Here is an 11,674-nt window from a genome sequence, read left to right as displayed (position 1 = left end):
GACTCCTTTCCCCCTCATATTAGCCTCCCAGGGGATCCTTCCCTTAGTTCTCTGAGAGAGTCAAAGTCTGCTTTTCTGGAGTCCAGGGTCCATATTCTGCTGCTCTCCTTTCTTCCTTTTGGCAGGATCCTGAACTCAACCATCTCGTGGTCACTGCTGCTCAAGTTTGCACCCACTTCTATTTCCCCTACCAACCTACCAAAGTTTAAAAGTTAAAGCTTCAATAAGAATCCAGCATGTGGCTTGTTGTTCTAGTTTTTTGTGATAGATTCGATCTTTTTATACTGGGACATGACAGAACCTACATACATACATACACAGCCTTACACACATCTTCATTTTTTCCAATATGAATCCAAAGCGTAAGAAGGTCAGTCCCCTTTATCTTTTGGATTGTAGAACTTTCCAGGATAATGGATTTTTTTTTGTTTTTGTTTTACTTTTTGCCTCAGTAACCAAATCTTTTAATATGTTTTTTCACAATAGAGAGTTTTTATTAGGTTCTGACATTATAAGGTAGTATATGTGTAAGCAGAGTCAGGATAAGCTCTACCCTGACATCTGGTGGAAAGAATGTGAGAAAGTGTATTTGCATAGGCACGCCCACCCTATCCCAGACTGCCAAGCTGTGGGACTGCTTGGTGATAAATTGCTCACCCTCAGTTGGGTGGTACTGGCTAGACATGGGACATGGGTTCCAAGCTGGCTGGCTGGCTGCAGAGACTTTTGGGACTGTGGGTGATTTGGGGGTTGCTGGACTCAAGAGCCCAGGAAAGAGGACACAGCCCAATTTCCTGGGGTGGGTCTTTGCTCACGGTTTGGTCTATGAACTCTAGTAGAGGTGTTTTTCCCAATTTAGTGTTTGTTGTTTATCTCATGTATTAAATCTTTTCTGCTACACCAAGACTCTGTGCTTGCGAGAGGGGAGGCATTGCCTCTTTGAGGCGCCTAGGGGTATGTGTAAGATTTTCCCAGGTCACTGGGTGGGGGCTCGAGCTGGTTTGGCATTGGGTTATTGAAACGGAACCTCTGGATACTGAACCCAGCCCTTGTTGCTGCCAACTCAGAGGGGCAGAAGGGTTACATTTTGGGGGCTCGTCTGGGATATCCTAGGTCAGTACCCCTCGCAAGCACATTTTGAGTGATCCATTGAATTGGGAAAACCCCTAATTACCTTGTTGTTTTTGATCTGTTGTATTGGGAAAAGATTAGAGTTTGTATAATGAGGATTGGTGCAAGGGGATGAATATTGACCCCAGGAACTGTCTTCTGGTAACGGGGGTGCTGGAGGCAGTCGATGAGGGCTCAATAGAACCTATCTTAAGGTCATCCACTGAGTACTTGTGTAAGTGCAAAATGCGTGGGCGCATTTTTGTGAGGGAAGAGGGCGCTTTTGCTGTATTGTGTGAGCTGCCCTCGGCTGTGGACCCTCTACAGGTTCCAGGCACGATAGCAGTGGATGATGGTGAGTGGAAGGTAATAACCACTGGGAGCCAGCCCTCACCAGCCCCTACTGCTGATGTAGAGTTTTTAAAGAAAATGTCAGACTTTTTGGGGAAAGAGGGAAAAACTTTGGCTGATATGCCAGGTCTGTTGGGCCTTAAGCCGAGAGCCCCACAACAGGAGACTGCTCCTTCACCTTATGAGTGGGTGAAGGCTTTGGGGCAAGCATTAGGGAAGGTCATGCCACCCCACCCCGAGTCAAGCCCCTATCGTAAACTGAGGTTGTTTTCTGGGGGTCCCACCCCAATACCTGGGGAGGAAGCATTTGAACCCTGGCTGGAGCACACCACAGAGATGCTGCAGGAGTGGGCGGTGCCTGAGGCTGAAAAGAGAAGGCGACTAGTAGAGTGTCTCAGGGGGCCAGCTCTAGATGTGATTCGCACCCTGAAACTCGGTAACCCTGGGGTCAAGGTGAGGGACTGCCTAGAGGCCCTGGACCATGCCTTTGGGAGAACTGAGGGTTCAGAGGATGTTTATTGCAAATTCCTCAATGCCAGGCAACAAAAGGGAGAGAAGGTTTCTGCCTATGTCCAAAGATTGGAGAAATTATTACAGAGAACCATCATGAGGGGAGCAGTAGCCGTTGAGCAAATGGACCGGACTAGATTGGCTCAGATTGTGAGAGGAATTCAATATCAGAACCCAATCCTTCTCCACCTTCGATTAAGGGAACGGCAAGATAATCCACCAAGTTACTCTCTCCTGATAAAAGAGGTCCGAGAAGAAGAAGAGAGGCAGGCAGCTGGCGAGGTTTGGGAGGTGCAGCAACACCAAGCATCTGGCACAACATCCACACGGACACCCAAGGCACTAATGGTGAATCCTCAAGAGGAACTTACTCAGCGAGTGCAGGCCTGTCATAAACAGATAGCTAAGGGTTAATGTCTCTTTCACCTGAAACACCTGACCAGAGAACCAATCAGGAAACTGGATTTTTTCAACTTTGGGTGGAGGGAATTGTGTCTCTGAGTCTTTTGTCTGTCTGCCTGCTGTCTCTGAGCTTTGGAAAAGTAGTTCTGTTTTCTAGTCTTCTGTTTCTAAGTGTAAGGACAAAGAGATCAGATAGTAAGTTTTATGGTTTCTTTTCTTTGGTATTTACATGAATATAAGTGCTGGAGTGCTTTGATTTGTATTCTTTTTGAATAAGGCTGTTTATTCAATATTCTTTTAAGCAATTGACCCTGTGTTGTATCATCTTAATACAGAGAGAACATTTGTATTTTTTCTTTCTTTTTTATATAAAGCTTTCTTTTAAGACCTGTTGGAGTTTTTCTTTACTTCAGGGAAAGTAAGTCTGTACTCACCAGGGAATTGGTGGGAGGAAGAAATCAAGGGGAGAGCTGTGTGTTGGATTGCTAGCCTGATTTTGCATTTCCTCTGGGTGAAGAGGAAAGTGCTTTTGTTCCAGGATTGGGAACGGAGAGGGGGAATCACTCTGCGTAGTTTCACAGAGCTTGTGTCTGTGTATCTCTCCAGGAGCACCTGGAGGGGGGAAGGGAATCAGGATTATTTCCCTTTGTTGTGAGACTCAAGGGATTTGGGTCTTGGGGTCCCCAGGGAAGGTTTTTCAGGGGGACCAGAGTGCCCCAAAACACTCTAATTTTTTGGGTGGTGGCAGCAGGTACCAGGTCCAAGCTGGTAACTAAGCTTGGAGGTTTTCATGCTAACCCCCATATTTTGGACGCTAAGGTCCAAATCTGGGAATAAGGTTATAACATGAGTGGCAGCGGCGGGATATAGACAGAATCCAGAAGCCAGTAGGAATATTATATTTTTCTTTTCTCTGCTAAGGGCTTTTTAGCAGAGAGAAACAGTTTGGTTTTAAAAGGGAACCAGAGAGAATTTTTTTTTTCTCTGCTCTCTCTAGCAGTTTGTGGTTTGCATGTTAAGCGAGAAGCCATTACCAAACTGTTAAGGGTCTTTTGTCATGCAATAGCCCTCCCATTAGGAGGCAAGTACCAGCACTTATATGCATGCAAATAAAGTGGTTTTTCTGGTTTCCCTTCATTGAACATTAGCTAGAGAGAGAAAGGGAAAAAAGCACTGTTGCTAGGCAGACTTCAGGAGGCAACAGAGCCTGCAGTTCAACAGAGAAACACCGGAGGGCACCCCAACACAAGAAAACAGGAACCATGTCTACCAGGACAAAAATGGAGGCTGAAGATCAATTAAAAGAAGCTGAACACAGGCGACAACTGGAAATAAAACAAAAAGAGATGGAGATAAAAGAAAAGGAAGAAAGCATCAAACTGGCAGCCTTCCAAAGAGAACAGGCAGCCCAAGAGGCAGCACACAAAAGAAAACTAGAAGAAGAAGAGGCAGCCCACAGAAGACAGATAGAACTCCAGAGGGAAGCCCACCAACAGGCCATGGAATTAGAAAAGGCTAAGCAACAGACTCCAGCCAATCCTAACAACCCATCACCCATTATTGCTCCACAGCACAGGAAATTTCCCACCTACAAGGCAGGTGATGACACCGAGGCCTTCTTGGAAAATTTTGAAAGAGCCTGTCTTGGGTACAGCATCCCCGAAGACCAGTACATGGTAGAATTAAGGCCACAACTCAGTGGACCTTTAGCAGAGGTGGCAGCTGAAATGCCTAAGCAGCAAATGAATGACTATAAACTTTTTCAAACCAAGGCCAGATACAGGATGGGGATAACCCCAGATCATGCCCGTCGGCGCTTCAGAACCCAAAAGTGGAAACCAGAGGTGTCATTTCCCAAACACGCCTACTACATTGCAAAAAACTATGAGGCCTGGTTAACAGGAAACAACATTCAAACCTTGGAAGAACTGAACCTCCTCATACAAATGGAGCAGTTCTTGGATGGTGTTCCTGAAGACATCACACGGTACATACAAGATAGAAATCCCAAAAATATCGCTGAGGCGGGGGAGATTGGAGCCAAATGGATGGAACTGGCAGAAAGCAAGAAAGCTACTGTCAAGGGGAACGATTACCACAGGGGGCACACAGACCATAAACCCTACAACCGAGGACAGCCAAAGACCCCACATACCACCCAAGTAAAGCCACAGATACCCTACCCTTCAACCTCACCAGTCTCCAGTAACTCACCTTGGCCCAGTGACCCATCAGATGGAAGATGCTTTAAGTGTCATGAACTGGGACATATCAAGGCCAACTGTCCCAAGAACACCATGCGAGTGCAATTCATTACACCTCCATCACACCAAAGATCCCCAGGCCCAGATGCCTCTCAAATACCCTTGGAGCGAAGGGAAAATTTGAGAGTGGGCGGAAAGAAGGTTACTGCGTGGAGAGACACGGGGGCACAAGTGTCAGCTATCCACCAATCCTTCCTAGACCCCAAATTCATCAACCCAAAGGCCAAAATTACAATTTACCCCTTCATGTCACAAGCTGTAGACTTGCCTACAGCTCAACTGCCTGTCCAGTACAAAGGCTGGTCAGGAATGTGGACTTTTGCAGTCTATGACAATTATCCTATCCCCATGTTACTGGGGGAAGACTTGGCCAACCAGGTGAGGCGGGCCAAGAGAGTGGGAATGGTTACACGTAGCCAAACCAGGCAAGCTTCCAGACCCATTCCTGTTCCTGAGCCGTCCACAGAGGCCCCGTCTGTGTTACCAGAGACCCAGACAGAGGCAGTGGACCCGGATTCCATGCCTACCACTGAAACAGCCACAGCATCTCCAGTCCCAGGCCCGGAACTGGAACAGCAACCAGCACCAGCAAGTGCAACCACATCTTCAACCTCAACGCCAGAGGGCGCCAGCAAGCCAGAACTGGCAGAAGCACAAGACAGCCATACCCAAAAGGCTCAACCAGAGCCTGAAATACCCTCAGGTGCACCAGCGGAGAGCGGTTCACCAGCAACGGAAACAACCCCATCACCTACATCGCTTCCAGAGGGACCAAGCCCAAGTCCACAGTCTGAGGAAGAACTGGTGACCCCAGCCTCAAGGGAACAGTTCCAGGCTGAGCAGGAAGCAGATGACAGCCTTCAGAAAACGTGGGCGGCGGCACGGAGCACCCCACCGCCTCTCAGCTCTTCTAATCGATCCCGGTTTGTTATAGACCAAGGACTTTTATACAAGGAGATTCTTTCTGGTGGACACCGGGAAGAATGGCAGCCGCAAAAACAGTTGGTGGTTCCAACTAAGTACCGGGAGAAGCTCTTAAGCTTAGCCCATGATCATCCCAGTGGCCATGCTGGGGTGAACAGAACCAAGGACCGGTTGGGGAAGTCCTTCCACTGGGAGGGGATGGGCAAGGATGTTGCCAAGTATGTCCGGTCTTGTGAGGTATGCCAAAGAGTGGGTAAGCCTCAAGACCAGGTCAAGGCCCCTCTCCAGCCACTCCCCATAATTGAGGTCCCATTTCAGCGAGTAGCTGTGGATATTCTGGGCCCTTTTCCAAAAAAGACGCCCAGAGGAAAACAGTACGTACTGACTTTAGTGGACTTTGCTACCCGATGGCCAGAAGCAGTAGCTCTAGGCAACACCAGGGCTAACACTGTGTGCCTGGCCCTAACAGACATCTTTGCCAGGGTAGGTTGGCCCTCCGACATCCTTACAGATTCAGGGTCTAATTTCCTGGCAGGGACCATGGAAAAACTGTGGGAAACTCATGGGGTGAATCACTTGGTTGCCACCCCGTACCACCATCAAACCAATGGCCTGGTGGAAAGGTTCAATGGAACTTTGGGGGCCATGATACGAAAATTCATCAACGAATTCTCCAATAATTGGGACCTAGTGTTGCAGCAGTTGCTGTTTGCCTACAGGGCTGTACCACATCCCAGTTTAGGGTTTTCACCATTTGAACTTGTGTATGGTCACGAGGTTAAGGGGCCATTACAGTTGGTGAAGCAGCAATGGGAGGGGTTTACGCCTTCTACAGGAACTAACCTTCTGGACTTTGTAAGCAACCTACAAAGCACCCTCCGACACTCTTTAGCCCTTGCTAGAGAGAACCTAAAGGATGCTCAAGAAGAGCAAAAGGCCTGGTATGACAGACATGCCAGAGAACGTTCCTTCAAGGTAGGAGACCAGGTTATGGTCTTGAAGGCGCAACAGGCCCATAAGATGGAAGCATCATGGGAAGGGCCATTCACGGTCCAAGAGCGCCTGGGAGCTGTAAACTACCTCATAGCATTTCCCAATTCCTCACTAAAGCCTAAAGTGTACCATGTTAATTCTCTCAAGTCTTTCTATTCCACAGACTTACAGGTTTGTCAGTTTACAGTCCAGGGAGATGATGCTGAGTGGCCTGACGGTGTCTACTACAACGGGAAAAAAGATGGTGGCGTGGAAGAGGTGAACCTCTCAACCACCCTGGAACGTCTGCAGCGGCAACAAATCAAGGAGCTGTGCACTAGCTTCGCCCCATTGTTCTCAGCCACCCCAGGACGGACTGAACGGGCATACCACTCCATTGATACAGGTAATGCTCACCCAATCAGAACCCCACCCTACCGGGTGTCTCCTCATGCCCAAGCTGCTATAGAACGGGAGATCCAGAACATGCTTCAGATGGGTATAATCCGCCCATCTACCAGTGCCTGGGCATCTCCAGTGGTTCTGGTACCCAAACCAGATGGGGAAATACGCTTTTGCGTGGACTACCGTAAGCTAAATGCTGTAACTCGTCCGGACAACTATCCAATGCCACGTACTGATGAGCTATTGGAAAAGTTGGGACGTGCCCAGTTCATCTCTACAATAGACTTAACCAAGGGGTACTGGCAAGTACCGCTAGATGAACCTGCCAAGGAGAGGTCAGCATTCGTCACCCATGCGGGGGTGTATGAATTCAATGTCCTTCCTTTCGGCCTTCGAAATGCACCCGCCACCTTCCAAAGGCTGGTAGATGGTCTACTAGCTGGACTGGGAGAATTTGCAGTTGCCTACCTCGATGATGTGGCCATTTTTTCAGACTCCTGGCCCGAACACCTACTCCACCTGGAAAAGGTCTTTGAGCGCATCAGGCAGGCAGGACTAACTGTTAAGGCCAAAAAGTGTCAAATAGGCCAAAACAGAGTGACTTACCTGGGGCACCAGGTGGGTCGAGGAACCATAAACCCCCTACAGGCCAAGGTGGATGCTATCCAAAAGTGGCCTGTCCCAAGGTCAAAGAAACAGGTCCAATCCTTCTTAGGCTTGGCCGGATACTACAGGCGATTTGTACCACACTACAGCCAAATCGCTGCCCCATTGACCGACCTAACCAAGAAGACCCAGCCAAATGCCGTTAAGTGGACTGATGAGTGTCAAAAAGCCTTTACCCAGCTTAAGGCAACGCTCATGTCTGACCCTGTACTCAGGGCCCCGGATTTTGACAAACCCTTCCTAGTAACCACAGATGCATCTGAGCGTGGTATAGGAGCAGTGCTCATGCAGGAAGCAACAGATCACAACTTCCATCCTGTCGTGTTTCTCAGCAAGAAACTGTCTGAGAGGGAAAGTCACTGGTCAGTCAGTGAAAAGGAATGCTATGCCATTGTGTACGCCCTAGAAAAGCTACGCCCATATGTTTGGGGACGGCGGTTCAAACTACAAACTGACCATGCTGCACTAAAGTGGCTTCATACTGCCAAGGGGAACAACAAGAAACTTCTTCGTTGGAGTTTAGCTCTCCAAGATTTTGATTTTGAAATTCAACACATCACAGGAGCTTCTAACAAAGTTGCTGATGCACTCTCCCGTGAGAGTTTCCCAGAATCCAGTAGTTAAAAAGTGTTCTTAAAATGTAAAAGTCTGTTAGTTATATACTTAGTAGTATATGTAAAGGTGCATGTGTTGTATTGATCTGTTTATTTTCAAGTTCTAGAAGGAAATTGCCGCCAGTGAGCTTCCCCACTGTCTGCAATTTGGGGGGCGTGTCATAAACAGATAGCTAAGGGTTAATGTCTCTTTCACCTGAAACACCTGACCAGAGAACCAATCAGGAAACTGGATTTTTTCAACTTTGGGTGGAGGGAATTGTGTCTCTGAGTCTTTTGTCTGTCTGCCTGCTGTCTCTGAGCTTTGGAGAAGTAGTTCTGTTTTCTAGTCTTCTGTTTCTAAGTGTAAGGACAAAGAGATCAGATAGTAAGTTTTATGGTTTCTTTTCTTTGGTATTTACATGAATATAAGTGCTGGAGTGCTTTGATTTGTATTCTTTTTGAATAAGGCTGTTTATTCAATATTCTTTTAAGCAATTGACCCTGTGTTGTATCATCTTAATACAGAGAGAACATTTGTATTTTTTCTTTCTTTTTTATATAAAGCTTTCTTTTAAGACCTGTTGGAGTTTTTCTTTACTTCAGGGAAAGTAAGTCTGTACTCACCAGGGAATTGGTGGGAGGAAGAAATCAAGGGGAGAGCTGTGTGTTGGATTGCTAGCCTGATTTTGCATTTCCTCTGGGTGAAGAGGAAAGTGCTTTTGTTCCAGGATTGGGAACGGAGAGGGGGAATCACTCTGCGTAGTTTCACAGAGCTTGTGTCTGTGTATCTCTCCAGGAGCACCTGGAGGGGGGAAGGGAATCAGGATTATTTCCCTTTGTTGTGAGACTCAAGGGATTTGGGTCTTGGGGTCCCCAGGGAAGGTTTTTCAGGGGGACCAGAGTGCCCCAAAACACTCTAATTTTTTGGGTGGTGGCAGCAGGTACCAGGTCCAAGCTGGTAACTAAGCTTGGAGGTTTTCATGCTAACCCCCATATTTTGGACGCTAAGGTCCAAATCTGGGAATAAGGTTATAACAGCAACACCAAGCATCTGGCACAACATCCACACGGACACCCAAGGCACTAATGGTGAATCCTCAAGAGGAACTTACTCAGCGAGTGCAGGCCTTAACACAGAAAGTGACTGAACTAGAGAGTACCCTCGATTCAGCAAAGACTTCAAGGTGCAAGGAACCCTCTGCTACAATGGTCCAGAGGACTACGTTTAGAACATCTGCACCCCCTCGACAGCAAGGGAAAGGACAATCCTTCTTCTGCTACCGGTGTGGCCAGAGTGGGCACATTGCTGCAAGGTGTCAGAATGCAGAGAATCCCATGCTGGTATATCAAAAGCTGAGGACCACCTGGGGAAAGCTGGGAAACGGCCCCAGGGCCTGGGAAGGGAGCCGCCTAGGCCTGCAGGATGCGGAGGCTCCTCTGGAAGGAACCATGTGGCCCGAATCCCCCCAGGATTGATAGGACCCCGAGCAGAAGTCACTGTAAAGGTTGAAGGGACAGAATGTAGAGCAGTGCTTGACACTGGATCCCAGGTGACTATCATATTCCAGTCTTTCTACCAGCAGATGCTTGGGCATCTGCCTATACGGCCACTGACAAGGCTTGGCCTATGTGGCCTCAGCATGGATGAATACCCTTATCAGGGCTATGTCATAGTACACCTGGAATTCCCAGAAGAGATTGCTGGGGTAAGACAGGAGGTGGACACTGCTGCTTTAATATGCCCTGACCCCAAAGGAGCCTCTGATGTGTCTGTGCTAATAGGGACCAACTCCAGCCTCTTTAGGATACTGGCCGATTACTGCAGACAGCAAGCAGGAGACCAATATCTGAACACCTTGGTGATACACACACACTGTGTCGCGGCTTACAGAAAAATTGAGGACACAAGAAAAGTGATGCCTGATTTGCCAGTAGGAGCACTGAGGTATGCGGGCCCGGTCCCTTTAGTGGTGCCTGCCATGTCAGAAAAGGAGGTGATTGTCAGGAGTACCTGCCTAAAAGGCAGTAAGGGAACATTAGCTGTGGTAGAGCAGCCAACCCAGGGAGGGCTCCCAGAAGGAGTGCTGGTTCTCAGTGGAGTCATAACCCTACCTGCTGAAGCCCAGGAGGAGGTGACGATACTGGTTGCTAATGAAACACTCCGTGATGTGTTTGTAAAACCAGGGCAGAAGATTGCAGACATCTTTGAGCCTGAAAGCGTTGTGAGACCCCAGTGTGAAGCTGAAGTTCCAATGATAGATCCTGCGAAGTTTGACTTCGGGGACTCACCGCTGTCTGAGGAGTGGAAGGATCGCCTGAGGAAGAAGCTTTGCGAGAGATCCAAGGTGTTCTCACTACATGAGTGGGACGAGGGATGTGCAAAGGGAGTGGAACACCATATCAGGCTACAAGATCCCCGACCCTTCAGGGAGAGGTCTAGAAGGATTGCCCTCTCTGAGATGGAAGACGTGCGCCATCATCTTCAAGAGCTGATCGCGAATGGTATCATCACAAAGTCACGAATCCCCTATGCCTCACCCATTGTGGTCGTTCGTAAGAAGAGTGGAAAAATCCGGATGTGTATTGACTACCGCACCCTAAACAGGCGCACTACAGTTGATCAGTACACCATGCCTCGAGTACAAGATGCCTTGGACTGTTTGCTGGGTAGTCAGTGGTTCTCTGTGTTGGATCTTCGGAGTGGATACTACCAGATCCCTCTGGGAGAAGAGGATAAGGAGAAGACAGCCTTCATCTGCCCGTTAGGGTTCTACCAGTTCGAACGCATGCCACAAGGGATTTCTGGGGCCCCTGCCACATTTCAACGACTTATGGAAAAAGTCGTGGGAGACATGAATTTACTGCAGGTGTTAGTTTACTTGGATGACCTGATTGTCTTTGGAAGAACCCTGGAGGAACATGAAGAAAGACTTCTTAAAGTGCTCGATAGGTTGGAGGCATACGGTTTGAAGCTTTCAACTGATAAATGCCAGTTCTGCCAAACCTCAGTGAAGTATGTAGGTCACATCATGTCCCAAGAGGGTGTGAGTACTGACCCCGATAAAATAGAAGCACTCACTACCTGGCCACGTCCCATTAACTACAGAGAACTCAAGACGTTTCTTGGATTAGGTGGCTACTACCGCAGATTTGTGAAGAACTATGCTACGATTGTAAAACCTCTGAATGATCTTACCAGGGGATACCAGTCCAACAAGAACAAATCTAAGACCCAGAATAAGCGAAGGCCTCCAAAGACTCCTTTGCAGAGACACTATGGCCTCTTCGAACCATTTGGGCAGCGGTGGGATGAAAGATGTGAGAGAGCTTTTCGGGAAATCATTACTCGCTTAACGCATGCTCCCATCCTAGTCTTTGCTGACCCAAGCAAACCGTTTATCCTGCATACTGATGCCAGTTTGGAGGGTCTGGGAGCAGTACTGTATCAGGAAGTGGAAGGCAAACCCAAACTGG

At 48.1% G+C, this 11,674-nt stretch overlaps 1 protein-coding gene across 1 annotated transcript; it reads left to right on the top strand.

Annotated features, from left to right (window-relative positions):
* The first annotated feature begins 1,356 nt into the window (after positions 1–1,356).
* On the top strand, positions 1,357–9,676 carry LOC115647675 (paraneoplastic antigen Ma1 homolog). Its single transcript, XM_030554368.1, has 2 exons — positions 1,357–2,319; positions 9,290–9,676. Exons 1-2 carry the CDS (start codon positions 1,357–1,359, stop codon positions 9,674–9,676), a joined length of 1,350 nt encoding a protein of 449 aa, XP_030410228.1.
* Positions 9,677–11,674: the final 1,998 nt, after the last annotated feature.

The sequence above is a fragment of the Gopherus evgoodei genome, chromosome 3 (assembly GCF_007399415.2).
Source record: "Gopherus evgoodei ecotype Sinaloan lineage chromosome 3, rGopEvg1_v1.p, whole genome shotgun sequence".
Classification (NCBI taxonomy): domain Eukaryota; kingdom Metazoa; phylum Chordata; order Testudines; family Testudinidae; genus Gopherus; species Gopherus evgoodei.
Note: the sequence above shows the minus strand (reverse complement) of the source record. Positions and strands in the feature narration are given on the sequence as shown.

Coding starts and splice junctions, on each gene's coding strand:
- LOC115647675 (XM_030554368.1), top strand. CDS start 1,357: ATGCGTGGGCGCATTTTTGTGAGGGAAGAGGGCGCTTTTGCTGTATTG. Junction 2,320..9,289: donor GGACACCCAAGGCACTAATG/GTGAATCCTCAA, acceptor AAGGCACTAATG/GTGAATCCTCAAGAGGAACT.